The 26,802-nt window shown below is 52.7% G+C and overlaps 2 protein-coding genes and 3 long non-coding RNA genes across 7 annotated transcripts in view; 1 reads left to right on the top strand and 4 right to left on the bottom strand.

Annotated features, from left to right (window-relative positions):
* Positions 1-6,213, bottom strand: part of PTDSS2 (phosphatidylserine synthase 2) — a 29,817-nt gene extending 23,604 nt beyond the window's left edge. The window contains exon 1 of one of the 2 annotated variants that reach the window (XM_083864485.1): positions 6,006-6,213. In XM_083864485.1, coding sequence (XP_083720611.1) covers positions 6,006-6,196 — 191 coding nt within the window. In that variant the 5' untranslated portion in view covers positions 6,197-6,213. Of the gene's footprint in view, positions 1-4,822; positions 5,944-6,005 lie in introns of those variants that run through there. The other variant, XM_083864486.1, reaches the window with a different exon arrangement.
* Positions 6,214-6,516: 303 nt separating this feature from the next.
* LOC310911185 lies at positions 6,517-17,544 on the bottom strand. The gene is made up of 5 exons (XR_014590464.1): positions 17,232-17,544; positions 10,008-10,193; positions 9,294-9,433; positions 6,881-7,010; positions 6,517-6,691 (listed from the first exon to the last, which is right to left on the bottom strand). It is a non-coding gene; the product is annotated as an uncharacterized lncRNA (long non-coding RNA).
* Positions 13,647-24,497, top strand: ANO9 (anoctamin 9). The gene is made up of 24 exons (XM_083864488.1): positions 13,647-14,056; positions 14,225-14,338; positions 14,560-14,702; positions 14,986-15,035; positions 15,286-15,344; positions 15,545-15,627; positions 16,337-16,471; positions 16,571-16,667; positions 16,972-17,032; positions 17,897-17,979; positions 18,230-18,334; positions 19,045-19,209; positions 19,289-19,325; positions 19,799-19,910; positions 20,071-20,128; positions 20,277-20,374; positions 20,514-20,680; positions 21,113-21,265; positions 21,496-21,643; positions 22,076-22,186; positions 22,282-22,375; positions 22,472-22,584; positions 23,260-23,379; positions 24,450-24,497. Exons 1-24 carry the CDS (start codon positions 13,718-13,720, stop codon positions 24,475-24,477), a joined length of 2,673 nt encoding a protein of 890 aa, XP_083720614.1. The 5' UTR covers positions 13,647-13,717; the 3' UTR covers positions 24,478-24,497.
* On the bottom strand, positions 20,424-22,180 carry LOC310911184. The gene is made up of 3 exons (XR_014590463.1): positions 22,030-22,180; positions 21,476-21,613; positions 20,424-20,529 (listed from the first exon to the last, which is right to left on the bottom strand). It is a non-coding gene; the product is annotated as an uncharacterized lncRNA (long non-coding RNA).
* Positions 22,545-26,769, bottom strand: LOC310911183. 2 transcript variants are annotated; one of them, XR_014590462.1, is made up of 3 exons: positions 26,263-26,731; positions 24,822-25,354; positions 22,545-22,654 (listed from the first exon to the last, which is right to left on the bottom strand). It is a non-coding gene; the product is annotated as an uncharacterized lncRNA (long non-coding RNA). The 2 variants fall into 2 exon arrangements; XR_014590461.1 differs by lacking the exon at positions 22,545-22,654 and having other exon boundaries at positions 23,796-25,354; positions 26,263-26,525; positions 26,664-26,769.
* Positions 26,770-26,802: the final 33 nt, after the last annotated feature.

Genomic DNA, 26,802 nt, shown 5'->3' with positions numbered 1-26,802 from the left:
ACCTTACCCTTTTACCACCTGAACACCCACATCAAGTCAGCTGCTTTTTCAATGTGTTCAGACCCCATAAACTGCAAAAAAATCAGTTACTGCAAGTCCTCCCTTGGACTCCCTTGCATTCCTCCCTGTGAGGATCTTGTAGGACAGTGAAGGGTTTCCCCATGCATCCCATTTCCCATTTATTTGTGGTGCCACAGCCACCAGCCTGAAACCCAACCAGCTGCCCTGTTTAAGGAGAAACAAGAGGCTGCTCTTTCATCACTTCCCTTGTGGCTCAGCTTTCATCTCCAGATGCTGCCAGATTCCCCCCTAGCAGGTTTTCAAGGCAAAGGTGCTTCCAGCACAGCGTGAATTCCAGGAGCTGGGATGAAAGACTCTGGAGATGGGCTTGACTTCTTGAAAGAGCAAGTTGGCAGCTCTGCCAGAGAGCTGTGAGACACAGCAATGAGAGAGAGCACGGCATCACACAAATCCACTTCAGAGAGGAAAAAAAGCCAGGAAATATGGATGCACACCATGTCTTCTCACAGCTCAGGAGTTTAAAAATAAAATAAAATTCCACAAAAAGGAGCAGACTTCCTTAAGGAAGGACTTGTCTGAGAGACCAGGATTAATTTAACGGCACAAGGGGATTGTCTTCATCTCCAAACACACTTCAGAATAACACACCAGGGGAAGGTGAGCTAAGAACAACCCAGCAAGGTAAGCAAGGCAGGAATTATATGGAAAGGCTTATGTTCTCCTGGCCTGGAGCCTGGGAGGCTGAAAAGAGCTAAGCTGGGAATCTTCCCCTTAGAATTACACACAGGAGTTTGGGCAACATGCCCGAAGAAAAGGGGGTACAAACTGCAGCCAGATCTGGAAGATTTCACGTCAAAAACTCTGCAAAGCAGTGCCTGATGTACCTGAGCACAAAAATATCTAAGGCCAGGGAGAGAACTCACAACAAATCCCAAACTGCTAAAAAGCTGGAATATTAAGTGGCTTATTTTTTCTGCCTTTCTGCACCACACACTTGGCTCTTTCCCCACTTAAGCCCTGGGAGACTGAAATGAAATAAATCAGGTTTGTTTTCACACAAGCCCTTGCCCTGCTAATTCAAACACCAAGTGAGAGCAAGTGAAACTCTGCTGCACTGCAGATCACAAAAAAGTGGGTTTTTTTTCCTAGTTAATGGGATTAGGTTCGATCCCAACTTCTCTTTTTCATGCTAGGTCACTCTCCTGTCACACTGAGATGCTGCAGGTCTGTCAAGGAAATTACTAGGAGCACTTTTATTTTCCAGCCGAAGTCTATGACAGAAATGATGTAAGAAAAATGTTTAAACATGTAATTTTTGGGGGAGATTTTGGCAGATCCTTGGGTGAAAAGGAGAGAGTAACACCCAGGAGCAGACAACCCACGGCCTCATTCAATCTCCCACAAATTAAAATCAGCTTAAGCAGGGACCGCACCCTTGTTATCCATGGCTTGTTTGTCACCAGTGATGCAACACCCCCATTAAACACAATAACAACCACTGGAACACAATGCAAAGAATTTATTTATTAACATTTTGGTCAGTCCTCTTAAATGGAACAAAATTCCAAAGGAGAACCAGTCCAGTTTGCCCCTTGGATTAAAAAAAGTTGCATTAATTGCGGCTGCTGGTGAAAGGATCTGTCAGCAAACCCAATTAGTCCCATCAGTGACTTTTTCATGATTTAATTCTTAATCCCAAATAATGGCAAATAAATTAAACCATTCCTGAAAGAGATTTTAAATGGATGTCAAAGCTCTGTACCCTCCATAAATCAACGCATTACCTGGGAATTCTAAGAAAATATGGCAAACAGTACAACAAACCCTTTTCTCCAAAAGCAGCAGAGGGTTTGTATAAAGAATAAGACACAAGAATATACAACAAAAATTAACACTAACTTAAAACCAACCACATTTGAAATAATAACTGTAATTAACAGAAAAACCATTGGGGACAGACAGAGGGTTTGGAAAACTTCAAGTCAAACCCAACCATACAAATACCCCTGTAGGTTTTAAGCTCTAAGTTGTGTTTTAAAATCTGTTTAAACTCTCAGAGTTAATAAAACAGTCCCTATTCTTAGAGCAGTCGCACATCTCCGGCACATCCCTGAAGTCACCCGACGCCGATTAAATTTCCGTGCAGACTTGTGACACTCCAAAATAGCAACGTGCCTTTTCCTTGCCATCTCCTCAAAGAAGCGCAGGAACACAGAGCTCCAGAGACCCAGAACTACAGCAAAGCTTCGGCAAATCTGGGGGTTTCCTTCCAATCAGGAGGAAAGACCGTGTTCCCAAAGTTTCCATCAGCTCTACAGAGCTTGCAAGTTCCACAAGTGCCCTATTTCCATTATTAAGCATTTTTCTGTTTAAACCTATGGAAATGTGTGTCTCAGGAGTTAGTTTAGGGCAGTTCTACTGAGACAGGTGACGGGGGATTACAGGTAACACTCTTTGAGCACATTCTTCCCTATTCGCCTTAAAACTTTGGGAATGTGTTTACAAAAACAAAAATAATATAGAGAACTGGTATCGAAGCGGGGCAGTGAACTCTGACAGGCCCTCTCCACAAAGATATTCCTTCTGCATTCCCAGCTTACTTGTCAGAACCATGCAACCCCTTCCTTTGAGGAAAGGGCAATGCCAATCCCACAGCACAATTCCCAAGGCACAGGCCCTCTCATCCCTGACCAGCTGGCAAACGTGGCTTAGTGGGATTGCACAAGGCCTGGATGTCCCTGCTCCCTGCCCTACCCAGGGCATTCCCACAGGCTGGAAGAGCATGGCAGGGTGACCCAGGACTCTGGGGCAATGTTCCTTTTCTCCAGCACAGTGAATCCTGAGTGGCTTGGCATGGCCCCATTAAAGCAGGGAAAAACCCCATGTTCAACTCCCAGCAAACTCAAGGAATGCTGCCTTGGAAGTGCCACAGTCATCCCTCAGGAGAGGGCACAGAGAGCAGCTCCTGCCAAGCTGCAGATATTCCATCTCCCTAATCTCTCTTCCGGATAAATCCCCACCTCTTCCTCCAGACGGCCCTTAGCAAATCCCGGGTTCTTCAGAGATAAGAGCAATCTCCACCAGGAATGGGTAAGGAATGTTTTGGGTTGAGTACCAATCCCTTCTTTCCAACACCAGCTGGTTTGCCCACACATATCCTCACTTCCCAGGCCATCTGCGAAGAGTCACAACACCAAACACACCGAGAGAACACGCCAGCAGGGACTGCCTCTTCCTTAGCTGCAAATTTCACACTTTTTTGCACAAGAAGGTAGAAATAATTCCTACAAGCACTGCCACTAGCCTATACAATCACTGCCATTCCTTCTTTTTTACTTCTTTTCTTATTAATTTTAACGTCCTGAGCTCCACAGATCTCTGCTGCCACGCCATGACCTCGGGAATTAATATCACATCCACGTGCTGGCAACATGAGATTATTAGTGTGAGAGATAAAACATCTTAATAATCAAAAGGTGACATTAAAGCTAATGAAATCCAAATTAAAGTAAGGCTTTGAAAAAGCAATTAACCCACTGAGTCACATTTAGGGGGCAAAAGTGCATCTGGCACCTCCCAACACTGTCAAATCCAGACTGCATGGACGTTTTCCTGGAAAATCTTCTTTGGTTAAAGACAAGCTACGAAATACCTACAGAAATTTTAGGGAACATCATACACAATATCCAACTAAATGACCCCAGAACAAGCAGGGCTTTGTGTGAAAGTTCCTGCTGGAGGCACACAGACAAGAACAATCCCAGGTGCTGGAAAAAACAGGGAACATGTTCCAGTGGCTTGCCAGGCAGGCCTGGCATTCCCAGCTCTCCGCTAGAAAAATCAGTACAGGGATGAATGATACAGACACCACAGACCTGCCTCAGAAAGCTTCCTCCTGTTCCCTTCCTTTGGCATTTCCTAATGGCAAAGGGAGCTGCCAGGCTACGCTGACTGAGCAGCTTCCCACAAGGGAGTATTTTCCAGTTCCAAATCATTGATTTGGAGTAAGACCAGAGATATTAGCACATAAGTGGTTTTCCAAAGTTTCAAACAGGTTTTAAAGAGCCAGGAAGCCAGCTAGGAAGCTCCAACTTCCCCAAGGACCACATTTATAGCAAGAAAATCACCTCTGCAAATTAAACTATTCCTAGAATGATTTCTGTGTCCACAGATCCCAAATAATTTCATTTTCCCAAAATGAGTGAGCCACACAAGTAACCTTATCCCTAACTCCTGAACTCCAAAGAGAAGGTACATTCTGTATTTTTCCAAAGTCAGAGGGCAGCCACTCTTAAAAATTTCCCTTTCCAGTGGCCACCTCCACAGCACAAAAGTAGTCCCAAGGGTCACAGGAAGGAAATCATTCCTCTGGATAATCTTTATTCTTGGACATGATGGGAACTGAGTCGCTGCCAAAGGATACTCTAACACGTACAGGGCAAAAGTAACACGAGGAAAAACCTTGGGACTTTTCCAGATGTTTAAACCCCTGGCTGCTAGCACGAGCTACTAGGGAAAAGAAAACTGAATAAATAGGAAAGTTAAGGAATACAGTTGTCCCCACCACCCTCCCGGAAAGGACCACCTGACACAGGAAAGCTCCTGAGAGAACAAGGCACATCCAGATTTCCAAAGGAACAAACCACATGGGCAAACTAACTGCATCACAGTGTTTATCCTGTCACCACCACAAAAAGCTGACACGAGGCAAAATTATACAGCAAAAACAGGTATTTTAAGGCTTCACAAAACAACTGGCAAGAGCCACCTTAAAGACGGAGTAAGGAAAGGACAGCTTTACCCATTTTCCATTTAAAGGTTGGCACCGGGATCCCTCGATTCGCTCAGCCTACACGTGGTGTGCCCGCCAGGAAAGGTCCTTTTGTCCCCGAGGCCACCACGTCCCTCGGCTCCACCCGCGTGTCAGGGCTCCGCAGAGATCCCGCCGGGACACAGCAGCATCCCTGTGCTCCTCTGCAGCTTGCACTGGCAGGAATGTCACCTCCTTCATCGGGATCAACACCCTCGGCTCTGCTGCTGCCCAGATTGGCAGGGTGAGAGCCAAGTGCCCTCCCCTCCCACTCCTCCATGCCAGGCTCCAGCCAAATCCCATCGCCCTCGGCTCCTATTCCAAACGCGCGTCTTCAGTGTCAGCTTGGTTTTCCTCATGGAAAGGAACGTGTGTTTAACACACGGGAAAACGCCTCTACCTACACACACGCGTGCTGCTGAGGGATTTATGGAACAACTCAAGCAAGGCCGGGATTTAGGAGCACTTTTACAGGTACGAACACACCTCTCCCTGCGAGGACTGGATTTAACAAAATGCTGATTTTCTCGGCTGGCCCGACACCAGGAGCCCTGGGTTTCTGCACCCCTTTTATGGATTGAGAGACACAAAAATACACAACACCTGCCCAGCAGGAGGGGGGCACAACTTCAGCTTTCTGCCAGCATCACTGGGAAGAACATGGATGGAAGAAGCCTCTTCCAAGATTAAGCGAGAGGAGAGGATGAGGTGGAGTCCATATAAACAATGCTGGTAACTGGAATGAGGCAGGAATGCTCGCCCGAACACAGGGGCACTGGGAAACACCTCCAGAGCACCTACCAGGCAGGAACAAGCCGTGGGGCTCAGCCCTAAGGGTCCTGCTGCTGGAAAGCCGGGGACCAGCACTGGGAAAAGAGGTGCCACCGCCAAAACCCAGCCCTGAATTCCCGTTACACTGCCAGGAAATAATTAGCGGTAGGAAAACACTTGCAGCTGGATTCCAGCACTGGTATCAGCGACTGAAGAGGCATGCAAAGAGCAGATAACAGGGAGCAGATAACTCGGATATCCCGTTCCTTGGGGCCCCCTCTGTATCCCATTCCTGAGGAGCCCCACATCCCATCCCTCAGCCCCTCCACACCCCATTCCTTACGGCCCCCCCGGCCCACGCGGAGCCCCGGGGGGGTGGGGGGCCCTGCCCGGCGCCTCTCACCAGAAGAACGTGTTGGTGCCGTCGTCGTACACCTCGGACTCGGTGCTGCGCCGGGGCCCGGCGCCCTCCCGCTCGGCCCCGGGGGCGCCGCCGTTGGGCTGCGCGGGGGGCGGCGGCGCCGGCGGCTGCTGCTCCTCCAGCGCGGCCTTGCCCGCGTTCCCGCCGTGCGCCCGCCGCTCGCCGCGCCTCATGGCGGCGGGGGGGACCGGGCGGCGGGGACGCGGCGGGGCTGGGGAGGGGACGGCCCGGGGGACAGCCCGGGGGACACGGGCCGGGGCCGGGAGGGGCGGGCGGGGACGCGGAGCGGGAGGCGTGACGCGGCGTGCGCGCGACCCCGCGTCGGCGCGTGCGCGGGGCGGCCGGGGCGGGGCCGGGCGGGGCGTCCCCCCCGTTGCCGTGGCAACCGCGTGGCCTCCGCCCCCCCCCCCCCCCCCCCCCCCCCCACCCCACACACAGCCCGGGCCGCGTGACCGCCAGGCGGCGCCCTGCGGAGCCACCGCCTCCCCTCAGGGCGGGGAGCCCCTCAGGGCACCCAAAGCGCGATAATTAAATAAAATGTCTTCATCCTGCGCACTCTCACCGCAAGAGTGCTGGGAAAAGTGTTGTTTGCCAGGCTGCCGGGCGGCTCTCGAGTGCCCCGCGTTGGGTACCCCATCCCTGATGCCGTCCTGTCCCGATTTCCACATCTTTGTGCAATGAAATGTTAAATATCTGTTAAATATGTGCGTTTTTCTGGCAAAATGAAAATGTGTTTTGCTCGTCAAAAGTTTTCGTTCCCACCCGGAGGGTCTGGCCAGGGCTGGGGGTGATTGCAGGGTGCCCCTGTGCCCTTGGATTTGAAGAATTCTAAAATTCCTCAGCCCTTCCCACATTACCTTGGTCAGGCCCCTCGTCCGGAATGTGCCACGCTGATCCCGGATGGCAGGCAGGGAGCTCCGGCCCTCTGGAGAGATCCCGGCACGGCAGCAAGCTCCAGAATACTGACTGTGGAGGGAAGGCAGAGTCCTGCGGGAGCAGAGAAATTAAACAGGGAAAGAAATTAGAGGAAACGTTTACAGGACGGTAAATGAAATCAAGATGGCCTTTAAAGGTCCCTTTCCACCCAAAGCTATTCCACGGCTCTATGAAATAGTGAATGGGAGCAGGGTTAGATGGGATATTGGGAAGAAATCCTTCCCTGTGAAGGTGCTGAGGCCCTGGCACAGGGTGCCCAGAGAAGCTGTGGCTGTCCCTGGATCCCTGGAAGTGTCCAAGGCCAGGCTGGACAAGGCTTGGAGCAACCTGGGATAGAGGAAGGGGTCAGGGCCCATGGCAGGGGGTGACACTGGACGGGCTTTTATGTCCCTTCCAATCCCAACCACTCCAGGATTCCCGGATTCTGTGGAATAACGGAGCTGGCCACAGGAGGGCAGGAGCGGGCTGGGCGAGGAGCGGGCAAACCCCAGGAAAACTGTCCTGGGATAGAGAACGGACACATCTGCCTGATGCACAATTCCCCTCTCCAGTCTAAAGCATTCTCCTGCACATCCCGCGATGCTTTGTGAGACCTGGAGGCATTCACTTTGTTCCAGGAGATCACAGAACATCCCGAGTTGGAAGGGATCCATAAGGATTAGGCAATCCAGATCCTGCCCTGCACAGACACCCCAGCAATCCCACCCTGTGCCTGAGAGCATTGCCAAACGCTCCTCAAGCTCCGGCAGCCTTGGGGTCTGTTCTCTGGGGAGCCTGTTCCAATGCCCGACCACCCTGTGAGGGAAGAACCTTCTCCCAGTATCCAGTCTAAGCCTTCCCTGCTTGGAATGAGCACCCACTACTTTAATTACAAGCAGGGCTTCACCCCAAACCACGTCTTCTGCTCTAATGTATTGACTGTAGCTCCAGTCCAAAAAAAACCAAGATTTGGATGAAAACACCCTTAACTTTATGAGAGAACACAGACATCTGCTGCCATTTTAGCACCATCCTGTATCAGTGCCTCTGCACCCTCAAAAGGGGAGCTCCCTGTTCAAAAGCATTGCTGCCAGGTGTGAGGTGGACAGGCAGCCTCTATCCAGCCACAGTGGTTTCACACACAAAACCATTCAGCAGCCTCCTCAGGTGGGAATTGCCGTCTCCACATCCAGCCAGGACTAAGAGGTCAGGGAGTGCTCCTGGCGTTTCCCTGTCAGCACACAGTCTGGTCAAACCACTGCCCAGGGTGGCTGGAGTCCAGTGGGTTCAGGTGTGTGACCAACCCAGCACCCACAGATCACAGGCTAAATAATAGCAGATCACATCCTAAATAATCTCCTCTGCTCACACAGGGTTCATGGCTCCCTCCCCAATTTCAACTTTTCCTGCTGCCTTCCTCAGCCCCGGTCACCCGACAGCAGCAAATGCAGGAGGGGCAGAAAGCACTGCAAGGAGGGCAGCATCAACTTGCACGCCTGCCTTGCTGCAAATGCAGCTAAATCCTGCACCCAGATAAAACCTAATTCCTTTTAAAAAGGAACAGCAGCAGCATGGTCTCCTCCCAGTGCCACAAAAGATGCTGCAGGGGCTGGATATACCTCAGCCAAAGCCAACCTGCAGGCACAGACTCGCCTTCCTCACTGGCTGGTGATTTCCATGGGCTTTGGGCACTGCTGCTGGGTGCATGACCTCCTGGGCTGTCTGGAGAACTGAGTCCTTCTTAGGAAGGAGAAGCAGGAGGGTGGGAAGAGTGCCACAGCTGATCCTCCCACAGGTAACCCCATTTCCTCAGAGCACGGCAGCGCTCCCATTGCAAAGGCCTTTGCCCTGCTGTCAGGTGGAAAGCTTCACTCTCTCTCTGGGTAAACACACACACTCTCCCAGAGATACAGCCTGTTCCCCGCTCCCAAGCCCATGGATCACCTCAGGTTAAAGGTCTGCCCGCACCTTGGTTTCACACACAGCAAGACATTGTGAAGACAACTCTTTTGTTCCCCCAATAAAATCCCCAGGCCTGGTTTGGCACCCGTTCAAGGCACTTGGCAAAGCCACAGGGTGATGGTGGCTTAACTGGGAGCATCACTCTAAAAATGCTGGCTGCCTTTCCTAGCAGGACACAGCTGGATTACCACTCTCAGGACTTGTTTATTTTATAGCAGCCCACAGGAATGGGGCTGTTGGAGGGCATAAGGGAATCCAGAGCAGTTATTGACCCTCTGATATTCCCAGGAAGTGCTCTTCTTATTTGAAAATAAAACAGCAAACCCACCTATCCCACCCCCCAAAAAACAGGTGTAAGGCAAGATCTGGCTTACACATAACATTTTCACTCACTTTTCATAATAAGATTATTCCCAGTTCCAAGCCATAGGTCCAGATTGGAGTTGATTCTTTCCCTCTGCTCTGCTCAGATGAGACCCTGCCTGAACTTCTGCATCCAGCTCCAATGTCCCCAGCACAGGAAGGACATCACCCTGTTGGAGAGCGTCCAGAGGAGGGACGCCAAGTTGATCAGAGGGATGGAGCAGCTTTGCCATGAGGAAAGGCTGAGAGGATTTGGATTATTCAGCCTGGAGAAAAGAAGGCTTCAGGGTAACCTGATTGCCCCTTCCAGTGTCTGAAGGGAGCCTACAAGGAAGCTGGAGAGATGCTTTGGACAAAGGCCTGGAGTGACAGGATAATGGGGAATGGCTTCCCACTGCCAGAGGGCAGGGTTAGATGGGATATTGGGAAGAAATTCTTCTCTGTGAGGGTGATGAGGCCCTGGCACAGGTTACCCAGAGAACTGCAGAACTGTTCAAGGTCAGGTTGACTGCACTATTACACGTGGAGGGAAAACAGCACACAACTCCCACAGCTGTTTTACCAACCAGTGAGGTGTCAAGAGGAGCTTTCTAGAGCTTTCCAGAGCTTCTGTTAATAGCTCCTTTTGGCCAGTTCATGGCACCTCCTGGGGATGTCACAGGGTACAGCACACGGCCCTGGCACCACGAGGGGCAGAGGGGAAACAGCACCCTGGAGCTGGCAGGAGGAACTCGGCACTGTTACCTGTTCTGGGCGGTTCTGGGCTTGCCACTCCTCTGGGCGAGGGTGAAGGGCAGCTCCCTCGCCTCCTCCGGATATCTGCCCGCTGCCAGGCAGAGGCTGCTCCCTCCCAAGGCAGGTGCAAGTGCCACACGGAAGTCAGAGCACCACTCGGCTCACATGAGACCTCTGAGACCTTGGGCGAAGGAGCTGGGGAAGGAAACCACAACGTGACAGAGCCCAGGAGCCTCCAGCCCATCCTGCCCGCCAGCCCTCTCCTTAAGGATTTGCCCTGAGGGGCTCTGGGAGACCGAGGGGCACCGAGGAAGGCTCTCTGCTTCACCATGCAGGTAGGAACAGAAACTGCCCTGATATTCCCAGGATGCTGCTTTTCAGCACCTCTGAGCACCTGTGGCTTGGAAACACTGACCTCCAATCTCTACCACTCATCTGCTTTCAACCTTTAAGGCACAAAATTCCTACAACAAGTGTGTGACAGGGAAAGCAGGATGTGCTGCCGGTCCCATGCACCATCCCAAGGTGCAGTGGGGTCACACTGGCCCCACATGTTGGCCCCAGATTTCAGAGCACAGATCAGAGAAAGATGGTATGGATGGAGCTTATGTAAACCTAGGAATGAGCACTGCAGAGGTAACAGCCCCAGGTATTCCAGGAGTACCTGGAATATGGCAAGGGCAGAGGGGGAGCTGCGATCTTTTTCTTCTCTAACTTGGAAGAAAAGATGTGGGTTTTTTTCCTGGGAAAAGCCAGGCAAACTCTTCAAAGTCAGGGCAGGGAGTAAAGGTACAGGTCTGCCTGTCTAAGCCGTGGCTGTCCCACTTCTCAGGAAGCCATGCGCTAAGGTGGAAGTGCTCCAAGGGAAGCCGTGTAAGAAACATCCTGGAGATAAGAGCAGTCTGATCATCTCAGTGTGGGTGATGGGAACCACCCAACCCCACACCAATCCATGACTGGAAAGGAAAACAAGGATGCCAGATCCTATCTAGGTCCTTGTCCTGAGTTACTCACACGGGTGACTCTGCACACAGCCCAAGCGTGTCTGTGGCCATTTCCCGGAAGGAACACTCAGGGCAGTGGGGTACCTGGCCAGGGACAAGGACCAGTGATACACCTTGGAGGCATGGAAACCCTTTTCAACATGGAAATTCCTGCTTCTCGCTGTGCTGATCACTTTTTGCACCTTTGCACAGCAGCACCTCCAGATCCTGTTCCAACCACAGGGCAGGAAGGAGTGAAACCAAAACTGTCCTTCTCAAGAGCAGGGACAGAGCCCAGGGTTCATACAACCACTGCAGAGCCCACATGGCCTTACCTGTGCCTGATCCCACTGCCCTGTGAGGCCAGATCACAGCAGCCACTGTCAGATAGCGTCCCTAATCCCAGGATAAAAACAATGAGTTGTGAAAGTAGCTATGACCCACTGAGGCTATCCCTGCCCACACATCCCTGCCTTCCCATCAGGAGCTGCAGTGACAGGACAAGGGAGATGGCTTCAAACTGCCAGAGGACAGGGATGGGATATTGGGAGGAACTCCTTCCCTGTGAGAGTGGAGAGACCCCGACATGGCTTGCCCAAGCTGTGACTGTCCCATCTCTGGAAGTGTCCAAGGCCAGGCTGGAAAAGCTTGGAGCAACCTGGGCCAGTAAAAAGTGTCCACACCCATGGCAGAAGGTGGAACAGGACAGGCCTTAAGGTCACTTCCACCCAAATCACTCTGGGATTCTGGGATTCTATACACACCCCATATGGCCCCAAAAGCAAGCTGGGCACCTGCATGGCAGCCTGAGCTCCAGCAGCCACTGGGATGAATCCAATATCCCATTTGTGGGTAACTTCTCAGCCTCTTCCCAAGGAAGTGGACGTGCTGGCTGGGATGCTCAGATGCCCAAGCAGGGCCGTGCCTGGTGTTGGAGTTGGGAGCCACCTGGGAACAGAAGGTGTGATGCCAGCAGGTCCCTTCATCTCATCTTAAACTTTATTAAGGACAGCAGCAGCAGGAAAAGTGTGCCAAGGTGGCATTAGGAATACTCCAAAATGGTCCCATACGCAAAGGATGGCTTTCCCTCCACATCCATCCACATGATCAGAGGTGGCACTGGCAATGAATTGCTGCAGGATGAGGCTGGTGCACATGGAGGCTGAGAGAAACCAGCCAGGCAGGAATGAGCCAACAGGACAGCAGAGAGTGTGCCAGGCCAGATCCATGCCAACATCAGAGCACTGGCAGTGGGCAGATCCCCACTGAGAGGCTCCCACTCCCTCTCCTGTGCCCGGAGAGGGGCTCAACTGGGATACAGGGAACTGCTGCACCCAATCCTGTCCCCCAAACCTGGTTAGAGCAGATGACACCAGAACCCTCCTTCTGCCTCTTGCCATAAGCTAGGGTACCTTTTATCCAAGACAAGTTTTGGCTCTTGTTACAACAGCACTTCTAGGGAAGAGCATCCCTCTCCTCAAGCCTTCCCACTTCTCCCTCTTGTCAGTCAGCCTCCTCATGGCTCTTGTGCTTTGGCTGATCCATGTGAGCGAGCATCTGGCAGAATATTTCAGCCCTTTCCTCATCGCAGCTTCTCTGCTCCCGTGGCCTCATTCTCCAGTGAAAACTCGAGATGCAGATCTTACATCAGGGCACAGTTGCACCACCATGGCTCTGCTGCCAAGATCACAGCTGGAGGAACTCGTCTAGCTGGCCGCTCTTTTAGGTCACAGTGTCTCTGGTGACACTGAGTGACAATATTCCCATCCCCATCTCTGGCAGCTCCTTCCTGCTGCTGTACTGCGACACTTTCCCTCAGGAATAGCAGTGTAACTGTTTGTGGGGACACACTACAAGTCACATCAAAGGGTGGATGAAACCCCCAGAGGAGCAGCTGATGGCTTAAGCTGAAGGAGAGCAGGGTTAGATGGGATACTGGAAAGAAATTCTTCCCTGTGGGGGTGTGAGGCCCTGGCACAAGGTGCACAGGGAAGCTGTGGCTGCCCCATCCCTGGAAGTGTCCAAGACCAGACTGGAGCAACCTGGTCTAGTGGAAGATGTCCCTGGGGGACTGGATGAGTGTGAAGATCCTTTGCAACACAAACCATTCCATGATGCTTACTTTGTGCTCCCCCACATCTGCTCCCTTGGATGTCTGAGTGTAATTACTGGTAACCAGGAAGGTTGGAGCTGCACAGCCACTGACACACGGGAGGGGACCAGGGAAAAGCCAGAGTTCAAGCAGTGTTTGGACAACACTCTTAGGCACATGGATGCTTGGAGTGGTCCTGTGCAGGGCCAGGAGCTGGATTCAATTATCCTTGGGAGTTCCTTCCAACTTGGGATATTCTATGATTTTATGATCAGCAGTTCATCCTCCCCTCTCTGTCCCTTGGCTGCAGCCTGAGACATCCAACATGTTTTCCAAGGACTTTTTTCACCTGCTTTCCTGTAGGGTTGTGCCAGCCTCTAAGTGTCCATGCTCCACTCTCCCTTTACCAGAATTTAAAACTACCTTCCCCACCCTCCCCAAAAAGCCAACAGTGCTTTATCTGATAAGAACAATTGACAAATGGAAAAGGCTGATTAAAGCCTGTAAAATCCACTGTAGCATGGAGAGAGAGGGTGAAAGGTGAACACTTCCCCAGTACAAATGTCAGGGCATCAGGTGAAAGAGCTGAGGGAGGTTTTTTTCTCTTGGTTCAAATCCTTCACAGCCTCAGGGCACTGTTAGGTATGATGAGTTCTAGGGGAGGCTGCGCACCCTCCCAGGGCAGCAGTCCCTACAGCATTCCTAAACACAAATCCCCTGGCTTGGGAAGACCCCAAACTGGTGATCAGGAGCATGTGGGAGAAGGTTTCACACAAGCCTCCTCTCACTTTCCTCCCTGGGCATCTCTCCAATGCTGCTGGAAGAGGAAAACATGGGATCTCCCAGGGATCCTGCTGAAGCCTTCCTTTCACTGGTTTTCTTTTCACCAGGATGAAATTCTGCTGACTCCCTGCAGGGAATCTCCTTATGAGGACGGGGACTCCTATGCCTCCTCGACAAGCTCTGCTCCTTCTGCATCTGCAGTGAGTCCAGCCCAACTCAGAGAGGAGACAAATCCCCATTTCCCTTGTCCATTCCCAGTTCCCCTCTACACAGCTACAATGAGGGTCCAAACCTCTGAGAGGTTGGAGCTGGGAAGGAGATCTCTCAGCCTTCCATCCCTAATAATTCCCTGCTGGTTTTATGGGCAGAATGAAGAGTGGGATTTTGTCCTGGTGAGTGACATCCATGAAATGGGCAGTGAGAAGGAGATCAAGAGGAAGAACTTCCTGGAGGAGCTGAAAAGGAAGGGCTTCACCATCAAGGTGAGGGGCTGTGGGAGGAAAAGGCAGCAGATACTTGGCCTGGCTTGGGCTCCTGCATCCGAGGAAATGGGAGAGGCCTGAACCATTGAGCTGTTCACCACATCACTGCTCAACCAGTGGAGAAAGACCCCAGCCCCAGGACTCACATAGCCCCCAGCCCTTCCAGGTCTGTCTCTTCCTTGCCCCTCTGGCTCTGTTTTAACTTCTCTTTCCCTCACCAGAAAATTGAGGACACTAAGCTCTTTTATGGAATCCGTGCCCCACAGCACATCTTCTGGAAATACCAGTGTCTCCTGGCAAATCCTGACAGCAGGCAGCAAAACTCCAGGGCTTCTGCCCAGCAGGATGTCCCAGAGACCACCAGGTGAGTGCTGAGCTGATTTCCAGCCTCCTGCACTCACTGTTCTCCACACCAGCATCCATTTTCCAGCTCAATTCACAGCTGTGCCAGGCTTTTAATTTTCCACAGAACCTTCCTTCACCTCCCACGTGCAAAGCTGATGCGTTCTCACTGCCTACATTTCTCCCTCCCTTGCTTCCCTGGATTTTAGTGCACACCTTCTCCCTTCTCTGCCCTGTTTCCCTGAGCCTCACAACACAAGTCTGTATCCCAGAGCAGCCTTTAAGCAGAGTTTCTCCTTGTTCAGGATATGGGTCGTGCACTTCATCCTGCAGAACACTGTGACGTCTGACTTAGGTAAGGGAACAGGGATCCAGGGGTGATGCTCAGCCTGGATCTGCAGGAAGAATCCTGCCCAAGAATCCTGGGCACTGACATCCCAGCTACCTTGCCATCCTGGGGAGAATAAAGAAGGGGGGAGCTGAGACAAGTCGATTTGCTGCTGCATCCAGAGGCTGGGAGATTTGGACTGCAGGAACCAGCAGTTCCTCTGCTCCATCTCCTCAAATCCCTAAGCCTAGCCCTGTCCCTTCTGCTCTGCTCCCAGAGAAGCTGCCTGACCTGATGAAGAAGAAGGTGTTTGAGGCAGCCTTTCCTCTGCACAAGGTGAGGCTGAGCCTGGGAGAAAAATCCAGGAGAGATGGAGGAGCAGGATGGGGTGGGGGGGATCTGTGAGCGACTGGGGCTGCACCAAGAGCTCACTGGGTGAAGGGCACAGCAAAGCTCCCAGCAGCTGCCTTGGAGCTGGGCAGGTCATTAAGGGTGCCCTGATGTTCCTGCATCCAACCAACTTCTCTGCTCTCCAGAAAGAAAAGATAACGAAGATACTAGAGAAGAAGTGGGCTCGCTGGGGAGTTCTATTTAAGGAACAGCCAATTGATAAGATCAGGTAACACAGGCACAAGAGGCAGATCTTTCTAACCAAGAGGTCTCACCTGAAACCCAGAGAGCTCAATGCCCTTTCCCAGGCTGCTGCATTGTCTTAAGAATCATTACTTTGAACCTGGCTCTTCTCACAAGCACTGGGCTGCCTCTACAGCTTCCGAAGCTCTTAGCCTAAGGGTTATCCCTGTGGCTCCATCTGCTAATCCTGCAGCATGAAACAATCCCCACGTCTGTGCGGACTTTAATGAACCTGTTTGGTTTCCAGCCACATTCAGAAGGCAGGAGCTGTGGGAATGGAGCATCAATGATGCACAGCCAGCCTAAGGCTGACCTTGGGGCAGTAGAGGCAACATGGGGCTCCTACAACCACATGAAATCCCAGGAAAGAGCACAGCTCTTGTTTTTGGAAACTAACTCCATGGGCAGGGGTGGGAGGGCAAAAAGAACATGTTACTCCATAAACCTGCCAGGGGGCTCTGGTAGAGAGAGGAGATCTTAAAATAGAGGTGCATCTCTGACAGCTGGCACAAAGTTAATTCCTCTGGGATGCAGGGCTTCCAGTCCCTCAGTCAGTGGGTCATTTCTTATCCATGACTCCAACCTGCTCCCCACACCATAAAAAACTGAGATACTGCCACCATGGGCATTTTCTAGCGACTCCCAAAATCTGATCTCCTTTCTGGCTGCAACTCCCACCTCACCCTTCCTCCTAGGGACTATTTTGGAGAGAAGGTGGCCTTGTATTTTGCCTGGCTGGGCTGGTACACCTACCTGCTGATTTTCGCTGCAGTGGCTGGGCTGGCAACTGTTGCAGCTGGAGCTACTGTTTTCAGTTCCAGCCAGGTGAGGTAAGGCCCTTGGGAATGCCAAATGCACATCCCATTTAGTTCTGCAGGTGGCTCTGAGGCACCCTTGTTCCCCCTGGCTTCTCTCCTCCTTTCTTCCAGCAAAGAGATATGTGATGCCAACAACACCATCATGTGCCCGGTCTGCGACCAGAATTGCTCGTTCTGGGTCCTCTCTGACACCTGCACCTACGCCAAGGTAAGGTATCTCCTTTCCAGAGCAGGCTTAAGGTAAAGGATGAGGAAACACTCCCAGCTCATGCTCTTCCTGCACCATTGAAAAGAAACACGCCCCCCCACGCCCCCCCCTCCCCCGATCACAGTCTCCATCACCACCATGGAATATTTTATCAGTAACAAGCTCCAGTGTCTATCACCTTCCTGCATTTTGCCCTCCTGTAGCACCTTTACCTGTCTCAGGGGCGATGAGCATGGCAAGACTCTGAGGTGCCACAGCCCCTGCACCTCAGTGCCCCATCACATTCTTCCTTCATCTCTTCCAGGTCACTCACATGATTGATAATGAAGCCACGGTTGTGTTTGCCATGTTTATGGCCATCTGGGGTAGGTGTCCATGCCTGGGTGCCCAGCACATGTGGTTGGGAGAGGGAGCAGAAGGTGGAAAATGGGACACCAACATAGCTTCACCCACTGGGGGAGTTTCGTATCTCCTCCTCTTCCAGAGCTTTCAGCTCCCCTTCCAGATACAGCAAGAGACAAAACTATCCTGGTGATATCCTCCAGCTCCCCAAATACTCCTTACCTGAAGCTTGTCCTACTTGAAGCTTCTGCTCAGCGTATCTTCCCCAAAGGCACCCAGCAATTTTCTAGCAGCTGCCTATAAATGGCCACAACCACAGGAAGGAGGAGCCTCCAGACTCCTCCTCCCCCTTCCCAAATCTCTGCAGGGTCTCTTTGCTGTGGGATGATGGGATCCCACCATTGCCTCCGTTACACGCTGATTTCTGTGGCCCTTTCCTTGACCAGCCACCTCAAAAGTGGGCCAGGTGTCCTACCTGCAAAGCCATGGCACAATCCTGAGTGTGTCTGTGGGCTGAGTCACACAGTCAGGAGTGTTGATCCAATTAACAGAAGGGGTGGTTGGAATTGGAGTTGGAGAGGTGTAGCCTTGCCAGGGTGCAGTGCAGGACACCCATTCCACCTGGAAAGTGACTTATGCCAAATTCCCTACAGACACTAGACCAGGCCAGTGAAAGCTCACCTGCACCATCCCTATTCCCTCACTGCTGCCTGCCCAGGACCCTTCCAGGGACCAAGGTGCAGAGGGGACTGCCTGTCCTTCATGGGCCAAGGGCAGTCCAGGCTGGTTTGCCATCAGGTTGGATGTGATGTCACTCTCTGGGAGACAGAAGGGTGACTTTCAGAGCCTTTCCTAAGTGTCACCGCACTTTCTCCTTCCCAATCCAGCCACTGTATTCCTGGAGCTGTGGAAGAGGGAGAGAGCCACTGTGGCCACCAGCTGGGACCTGTACGGGTGGGATGAGGATAAGGTGAGGACATCATCTTTCCTGCTTGGTGCTTCTCTTTTTAGGCCAGGAGTCACCTGGATCTCAAAAGAAAACACGAGGGGTCCCTTGCCCAGACTGAACTCAATCATTGAGTTCAGTCATGCTCTTGTGGGTTGGGTGCTCACCCCATCCTTCTCCAGCACTGCTCATCCCATACGTCCACTGACTCAAGGGGCACAAAGCCCTCTTTGGTCCTTTCTTTCCCATTTTTTTTTTTTTTTTTTTTTTTAAGGAGGAGCTGGCTCTGCAGCTGATCCATAACCCGCAGCACACACCCCGGTGGTACCAGCACTCCTACTTCCGCAGCACCATCGTCCTCATCTTGGCTGTGCTGATGGTGCGTGCCAGGTGACAATGGGAACATTCAGTTTAAGGGCACATGGACCAATGAAACAAAGGCACAGACCAGGTTTTTAGGGCAGTTTCATGCCCATCACAAGGAATCCAAGGCTTCCTCATGCTCACACTTCACTGTGCTGATGGCCAGGGGCCACCCACCCTTTGGGGACATGGGCTGAAGGCTCTGCTCTTGGAGTGAGGATCAAGGCAGTGACACAGAGGGCAGGAAGAGGCAAATTCCAATGCACTTGTCCCCACTGTGGGTCAGTGGAGACTGCTTCAGGTGGAGACAGAATCCTGGAATCACAGAATGTTGTTAAGGGTTGGAAGGGACCTTATCTAGTCCCAAGCCCCGTGCCATGGGCAGGGGCATCTCTCACTACCCCAGGTTGCTCAAGGCCTTGTCACACCTGGCCTTGAACATTGCCAGAGTGAGGGCATTTGCAACATCCCAGGGGAGCCTGTTTCAGTATCTCTGTGCCCTCACAGGGAAAAATTCCTTTCTAAGATCCAGCCTAAATTTCCCCTCTTTCAGTCTGTTCCCATTACTCCTTGTCCTATCACTACACCCTCACGAACTTGCCAGCCTCCACTGAAGGGCGCTGTTTTGCGTTTGAGGCCACATCCAAGGCCCTACTGAGGGGACCATCAGGTGTGATGGAGCAAGTGCCCTCGGTGGCTCCTCACCCCTCCTCTCCCTCCCCACAGATCATGGTGCTGATCGGCATTGCCCACGCACTCGTCATATACCGGGCGGTGGCCATGGCGCTGTTCATGCAGAGTGAAGTGAACCTGCTGAGCAAGCATGCCGACACCATTGCTGTGATGACAGGGGCCGTGCTGCACTACCTCACCATCATCATCATGACCAAGGTGAGGAGACACCAGGGGTGCCTGGCAAGATTTCTCCATGGCCAGCCCCCCCTGCTCATCGCATCCCTCTGTCTTGCAGGTCAACTGGCAAGTGGCCCTCTACCTCTGCAAGCTGGGTAAGGGAAATGGGGTGTGTCCCACCTGCAGTACCCTTTTGTCCCTGAGCACAGCCAGCCTCCCATCCTCTCCCTCCACCAGCACAAGGCAGCTCCAGACAGGGAGGCCAGCAGCCCCCCAGCACACACTCACCTGTGGTCCACATGCTGTCCCATAGCCAGCTTTGCAGGGACAGTCACCCTATACAGCTGAGACCAGGCATGAGCAGGAAGCCACCCCAGCTCCAGGAGAGGTCACAACATGCATTTCCTCCCAGCTCTAAGGCCCCTTCTCCCCCAGCTAATGGCTCTGAGGGACCTCCCTGTTTGGCTGAACTCACCTCCATCAGATAGCTCAGGTGGAGGGCAGGAAAGGCTTCACAAGGGGCAAAGACACCCTTTGAACCTTCAGAGCTGTGGTGGTACCCATGGGGGAGCAGGGCAAGGTCTTACTGCTCTGTGACCAAGCCCCTGGGCATTGCTCCCATTCCTAGAGAAACCGCGGACCTTCTCCCAGGGCGAGAACAACTTCACTGTGAAGATCTTCATCTTCCAGTTCTTCACAAACTTCTCCTCACTCATCTACATCGCCTTCTTCCTGGGACGGTGAGTGGAGAACACAGGGCAGCCAGGGTTTGGGATGGATGTTCCTGACTCTCCCCAGGACAGCTCAGCCCCTCTGCCCTCCCCCACCAGGCACAGGGACCCCATTTGGGACTCAGGAGGGTCGTGACCTCATGGGTATCACTGTTCCTTCCTTGCTCAGGATCAATGGCCACCCAGGGCACTACGTGCGCATCGCTGGCCACTGGAGGCTGGAGGAGGTAGGTAGAGGCACCCAGTCTCTGACCCCCACAAACAACTCCTCCTCTTCCTTTCCCTACTGCCCAGAGAGCCTCTGGGAAGCTCAGCTTTCTCCCATAGCACCTGCCAAAGGGTCCCTCGGGTCATCTGTCTTGTTGTCCCCTGTAGTGCCACCCCAGCGGTTGCATCACCGACCTCTTCATCCAGATGGCTGTCATCATGCTGCTCAAACAGACCATTAGCAACATCATGGAGTATCTCATCCCGTAAGCTTTCCACATTGACACTCTCCAGAGAGGAACCCTGGTCTTTTTCCTTTTCTTCATCCTCCAGTGATTTGCTGGCAGCAGCCCAGCCCTGCTGCTCTCTGCAGGCAGCCACACAAATCCCTCTCTCCCACTGCAGCTGGATATCTCACCAGCTACGGAAGAAGAAAAAGCGCCCCAAGAAGAGAAGTATGATGTTAGGAGAGGAGGAGGAGGCAGAGGACCCCTGCAAAGAGCAGTGGCTGAAAAACTATGAACTCAACGAGGTTGATGTCTTCAGCTTGTTCAACGAGTACTTGGAGATAGGTACATGAGGCAGATCCATGTGCACTTCTTGGATGGGGAGTGACAGATGCTAGGGAGTCCATACACAGGCAAGGAACCGCAGCTCCCACCTAGCCCCTCTCTTAGAGCCATGGGACACCAAGACCATTCCCAAAACAGAGAGCAGGAAACTGTGCTAGCCTTTAGCCCTGCCTCAGACTTTCCTCTCCTTCCAGGGCCATGGCTTGTAACCCCAGGGTGTGCCTGAGCCTGGCTGGCTCAACTCCCCACAGATCCCACTCTCTGACAGGCCTGTGAGAGCTGGGCATCCCCAAGACGTGGCTATCCCCCACTTCCATCCCTGCAAACCCCTCTGACCCAAGCCACAAAGCAGAACAAATCCAGGCAGAGAGGGACAGGGACACCCCCTCTGCAGTGGCTTCACACCAGCACCTGGCATCTCCCCCTCCACAGTGATCCAGTACAGCTTCACCACCATCTTCGTGGCAGCCTTTCCCCTGGCCCCGCTGCTGGCCCTCATCAACAACGTCATCGAGATCCACATGGACGCCATCAAGATGATGCGGCTGCGCCGGCGCATGGTGCCCAGGAAGGCCAAGGACATCGGTGAGAGGGGTCCTGCCAGCACCAGGCTGAGCCCCTGAGCACCCCATGGCCGTGGGACAGCACAGGGACAGCCAAGAGTCAGACAAGGACAAGCTGCTTCAGACTCTGCCAGAGGCTGAAGGGCAGCTTGGAGGCTCCTTCCTTGACCTGGCCATGCTAAAGGTGTCCCTGAGCTAGAATGGTGGCAGTGAGCTGGCAGAGGGACCTCACCAGCTGCTCCTCTCCCACAGGGATCTGGCTGCAGGTCCTAGAGGCCATTGGCACCCTGGCTGTCATCGGGAACGGGCTGGTGATCGCCATCACCTCCGACTTCATCCCTGTGCAGGTCTACAAGTACATGTACAGCCCCTGCGCAAAGCAGAACCACACCAGCATGGAGTGAGTTCAGTTCCAAGACAGTTCCTGCCCACAGCATCCCCATGGCCCTGTCCCCACAGCCATGTCCCCTCTTGCTTCAGTGCCACCACTGCAGGAACACCAGACAGCTGAGCTGTACCCCAAAGAGAGGTGGGGAGCAGGGCAACATTCCCACATGGCATCATCACATCATCCCTGTGGTGGGTAAACTGACTGGAAAGGGCAGTGTGTAACATTGGAGAGCTACAGGATTCCCAGGATGCAGATATATGCTCTCTCCTACCCTGTTTCTCCAAGCCTTGGCTGACTGACCCAATTCACTCAAACTGGACAGAAGCCTCTGAGCCCTCCATTTCCCCAGGCTTTGTGAAAGTGGGAAGTGAGAGCCCCAGGTGGGTTCTGCTTACCCAGAACAGGGTACAATCTGTGCTCAACCTGGTCCTTCCCCCACAGCTGCTCCACCGGGTACATCAACAACAGCCTCTCTGTATTCCACATCCGGGACTTCGAGCCCCACACCAAGGTGCTGCCAGAATTTAATGGGGTCCAGATCAAGGAGTGCAGGTAAGACCAGCCCCACTTCCACCCCCTGCCCCTCAGCATGACACCCAGGCCAGAATGGAATGTCCTGGGCTGGCACCAATGGAGCTGTGCTGCAGGTACCGGGATTACCGGAATGCTGACGACTACACCTACACCATCCAGTTCTGGCACATCTTCGCAGCCCGGCTCGCCTTCCTCATCCTCTTCGAGGTGAGCACCCAGGGAGGCAGGAGAGGGCTGGGAAAGGGGTTGGACCTGTGCTTCATGCCCGGGCTGGGAGCCCCTAACTGCCTTTGCTTCCCACAGCACGTGGCTCTGTGTGTGAAGCTGATCGCAGCCTGGTACATCCCTGATGTTCCCCAGAAGGTCAAGAATGACATTCTGGATGGTAAACACGATCATCTCTGTAAGAAACTGAGGTGAGTGATGCCCTGGAAGGTGCCAGAGGTTGCCAGGTTTCAGGATCCATCTGCTCTGGAGCCCCTTTTCCTTCAGAAAAAGAAAAACTCTAAGTTAAAAGTGATTTTGATTTGCAGTGATTTTGCCCAGGGAAGGACTTTGCCCAGGTTTTCCATCTAAACTTCGCTTAAAGAGCAAGGATTAAGTATTTCAGTGGGAAACAGAACCACTGTAGTTTCCCCAGTGCTGCTGTCCCATACTGACTAAGCCCTGCTCTGGGAAGGGCTGACACCCTTCCATAGCCACCTTGTCCCAGCTGCCACCCATAATCCTGATGGGAGGAGATAGCAGGGTTCAGGAAACACCTGCCATGGTTTGACACTGGCCAACCTCCAGGCACCCTCAAAAGCCACTCACTCACCCTCCCCTGCCACAGCTGGACAGAGGAGAGAAACAATTAACAAAGGGTTCATGAGTTGAGATAAGGACTGGGAGAAAACACTCCGAGGGCAAAACAGGCTCATCTTAGAAGTACAAAATGAATTTATTACTAACAAAATCAGAGAAGCATAATGAGAAGAAAAATAAGCCCTTAAAAACACCTTTGCTTCCCCAACCTTCCCATCAACAGTGCAGGGGACAGGGTGTAGGGGTTTTGGTCAGTTTGTCACCTGAGGTTTTCTTCCACTGCTCAGGGAGAGAAACCTTTCCTCTGCTACACCATGGGGTCTCTTCCCAGAGGAGAGAGTTCTCTGCAACCCTCTCCACCATGGCTCCAATATCACAAGCAGGAGTCCTCTCAAGACTGCTGCAACGTGAGTCATGGGCACGCAGTCCTCCCAAAACTGCTGTGGTGTGGGTCACACTTCCATAGGGTCAGTCCTTCTAGGACAGGCTGCTCCAGCCTGGGAGCAAGGCCCCTCTCTCCAGATCTCCCACTGGATCACAATCTCCTCCAGGCATCCACTCACTCCTGCATGGACACCTCCCCCAGGGGCTGTGCATGGATCTCTGCATCCCTCATTCATCCCCATAGGCTGTAGGTGGATCTCTGCATCCCCATGGATCCCCAAGGGCTGTGCATGGATCTCTGCATCCCCCATTCATCCCCATAGGCTGTAGGTGGATCTCTGCATCCCCATGGATCCCCAAGGGCTGTGCATGGATCTCTGCATCCCCCATTCATCCCCATAGGCTGTAGGTGGATCTCTGCATCCCCATGGATCCCCAAGGGCTGTGCATGGATCTCTGCATCCCCCATTGATCCCCATGGGCTGTAGGTGGATCTCTGCATCCCCATGGATCCCCATGGGCTGCAGGGGCACAGCTACTCCACCATGGTCATCACCACGGCCTGCAGAGGAATCTCAGCTCCAGTGCCTCGAACACCTCCTGCCCCTCCTTTTTCACTGGCCTTGGTGTTGCCATCTTGTTTCCTTCACATGTTCTCACCTCCTCCTCTTCTCTGGCTAGCAAAAAACCGATGCCCCTTTTTGTTTTGATTTTCTTCTTAAATACTTTAACGAGAGGCGTTACCAACATCTCTAATTGGCCCACCAGCACGTCCATCTTCCAGAGCCATCAGGGATTGGCTCTGCCAGACACAATGGAAGCTTCCAGCAGCTTCTCACAGAAGCCACCTCTGTGCCCCCCGCTACCAAAAACCAGGCTGTGCAAAACCAGCACAACACCACACTATCACAGCTTTCCATCTCTGCCTTCCTGTTGACTGTGGGATTTCCCGTACACAGGGGTTTCCCACAAACAGTCTGTCATTCTTTCTCCATCTGTTTTGGGGAAGAGGCCCTATTCCTACTCGGAGTGTTTTTCCACACCTCTTGACTTAGACAGTTCCCTTCCCAATGCCTCTCTCCTCTCTCCCCAGCACAACAGAATACTCCACCGAGGTGTAGCCACAACTCACCAAGGAGAAGGAGAACATGGACTCGAGCCCCTTTCCCAGCCTGGCAGTGCCAGGGGTGCCGGATGAACCCCACCACACAGCACCACATGTCCCATCTGGGACCGAGCTGGGCTTGAGCTGGGAAGTGATGACAAGACAATGGCTTCACAGGCCACTTTCCGACTTGGGAAGGAAGGATGCTGTGGCCAGGATGTGCCTCCCCATCACAAGGAGTGGCTGGGACAGAGCTGAGGTGCAGGGGACAAACCCAGGGGCAGCACCCAGCTGTTGGGCTGCAGGAGATGACCTGGGTCCCTGTCACTCACTTCCTTAAGCACAGGAAACACCACTTACCTCATTCCAGGCTCCCTCTCCAGCCCTTTTTTTGCACTTGGGCCTCTTTTTCCACTTCCTTCTGGGACCTCCTTACTCGAACCACTGGGGATCTTGAGTCCCTCTTTCACCAAACTCCTCCCTGGCGTGACTCCTACAAGGCTGCAGCTCTGCTGTCTCCATGGACACAGCTCCACCCTGGTGTCTCCATGGACATTGGAAAAATGCCGTTGTTATCTCGTGTTTAGCTCTGGGCTCAGCTGGGTCCTGAGAGGTGTTCCTGGTTCAGCTGCCACCAGCCATCAGTAAATAAAACAATACCCATGTGGAAACAAAGACTGTCACCTGCTGCCTGGTATTGCTCCTGCTTTCCTCCTCTGCCATCCCAAATCATCCCCAAAAACCTCTCCTTGTCTTAGTGGGGACAATCATAGCAGGTGAGAACTGTAGTGCTCACTCTGAGGGCTGTGTGGGAGCTGGCTGGTGGGACACCAGGATCTGGTCATGCACAGTGGGAACACAGCCTGGTAAATGTACCAGGGTAATGGAAACACCTGAGGAAAATAGGAAAAAACACAGCAAATCTCAAATGAGAGGGTTACCCACCTTTACTGTTAGAGACACCAGTACTGGCTGTCCCCCCTACTCCAGACATAACGGGTATGTCTGCAGCAGGAATGGGATGACACCCCAGGACTGGACAGGTGCCACAGCTCAGGGGGGGTCCTGGGGGCTGTGCCTGGAGGTGACACACCCCAGTCAGGACTGCAGGGAAAGGCACCAAAGTTAACTCAGCCCAAAACTTTGCTCCCAAGAGCATGGAAATCCACTAACAATCCCATAGGGAATGGAAAGGAGCTTGTTGAGCCCTCAGGCTTGTCCTATTTTTGCACCACTATGACTAAAACCACCTCTGCCTTCTCCATTTAACTTATCTACCACGGGGATAACCCTGATGAACAAGAAAGGTCTTATCAGCTTTTGATTTGCTCCCCAGATTCCCCACACCCCTGCCATTCCCAGGACCTGGGCTTGTTCCATGCAATCCTTCACCATCCCACAAATTCACTGAATTTTACAGCTGATGCATCATAGTGTCCATGACAAGTGGTCAGCCCTCAAAAAAGGGCTGCTCCAACACCTGCTGCCCCAAACACACAGAGCCAGTGGCTGTGGGACCCAGGTGCAGGGGATTCTCCCCAGAGATCCCACAGGATTCCCTCTGTCCCTTTCCCTCCCACAACAAACCAACAGCACTGGTAGATTATAGCCTAAACAATGAGGAGTCAGAGTTGGGGTGTTTCTCCATGGGAACAGGCCCACAGACCTACCTGTGACCTCTACCTGTTTATTTATATAAACATAGTTATTCAATATCCATCTACATATATCTATATATTATTAAATATAATACTATATTATTATTTTAGATATATAAATACAAATATACATAAATACATACACTGCACCCGTGGGCCTCTTTGTCCCTTTTTGGCCTCAAATCACGTGCTGGTTGATGCTTTTCCTGCTCAGGCCGGTGTTTGTCCAGAGGCTGCTCGTGACCACATCCATGCCCGGGGCATGCTGAGGCTCCAATCACCTCCATGGTAATTAGCACAGGGGATATCTGCTGTCCACCAGTGGCCACAGCTGGATCCTGCTCCCCACAGCCAGTGCCAGCTGGAGCAATCCCCTCCAGCACCAGCTTCATCTGGCAAAAAGGCTCTAAAGGCACAGAGAGGCAGGGAAGGAAGGAGAAGGAACAGCTGATGGCAGGTTCCTTCTCGCCCTGACACCTCTGTGGGCTCTTCCAGCCATGGAAGATCAGGGGGGCTCCTCCTTGGCCCCCAAGCCTTGTGACACCTGCTGGGTGTGCTGCTGTCCTCCTCTTCTTTTCTCTTTTTTCCTCTCTTTTCCCCTTCCCTAAAGCCGGAGTTGTTGACTTTCTCCTCGACAGGTTCAGGTGGAGGTGGAGCAATGGGAGGGAGGAACAGGCAGCCCT

This window comes from Zosterops lateralis (assembly GCF_965231275.1).
Source record: "Zosterops lateralis genome assembly, chromosome: 6".
NCBI classification, from domain to species: Eukaryota; Metazoa; Chordata; class Aves; order Passeriformes; family Zosteropidae; genus Zosterops; species Zosterops lateralis.
This window is presented reverse-complemented; position numbering and strand designations above follow the sequence as displayed.

Coding starts and splice junctions, on each gene's coding strand:
- ANO9 (XM_083864488.1), top strand. CDS start 13,718: ATGATGAGTTCTAGGGGAGGCTGCGCACCCTCCCAGGGCAGCAGTCCC. Junction 14,339..14,559: donor GGAAGGGCTTCACCATCAAG/GTGAGGGGCTGT, acceptor TTCCCTCACCAG/AAAATTGAGGACACTAAGCT. Junction 19,326..19,798: donor CCTCTACCTCTGCAAGCTGG/GTAAGGGAAATG, acceptor TCCCATTCCTAG/AGAAACCGCGGACCTTCTCC.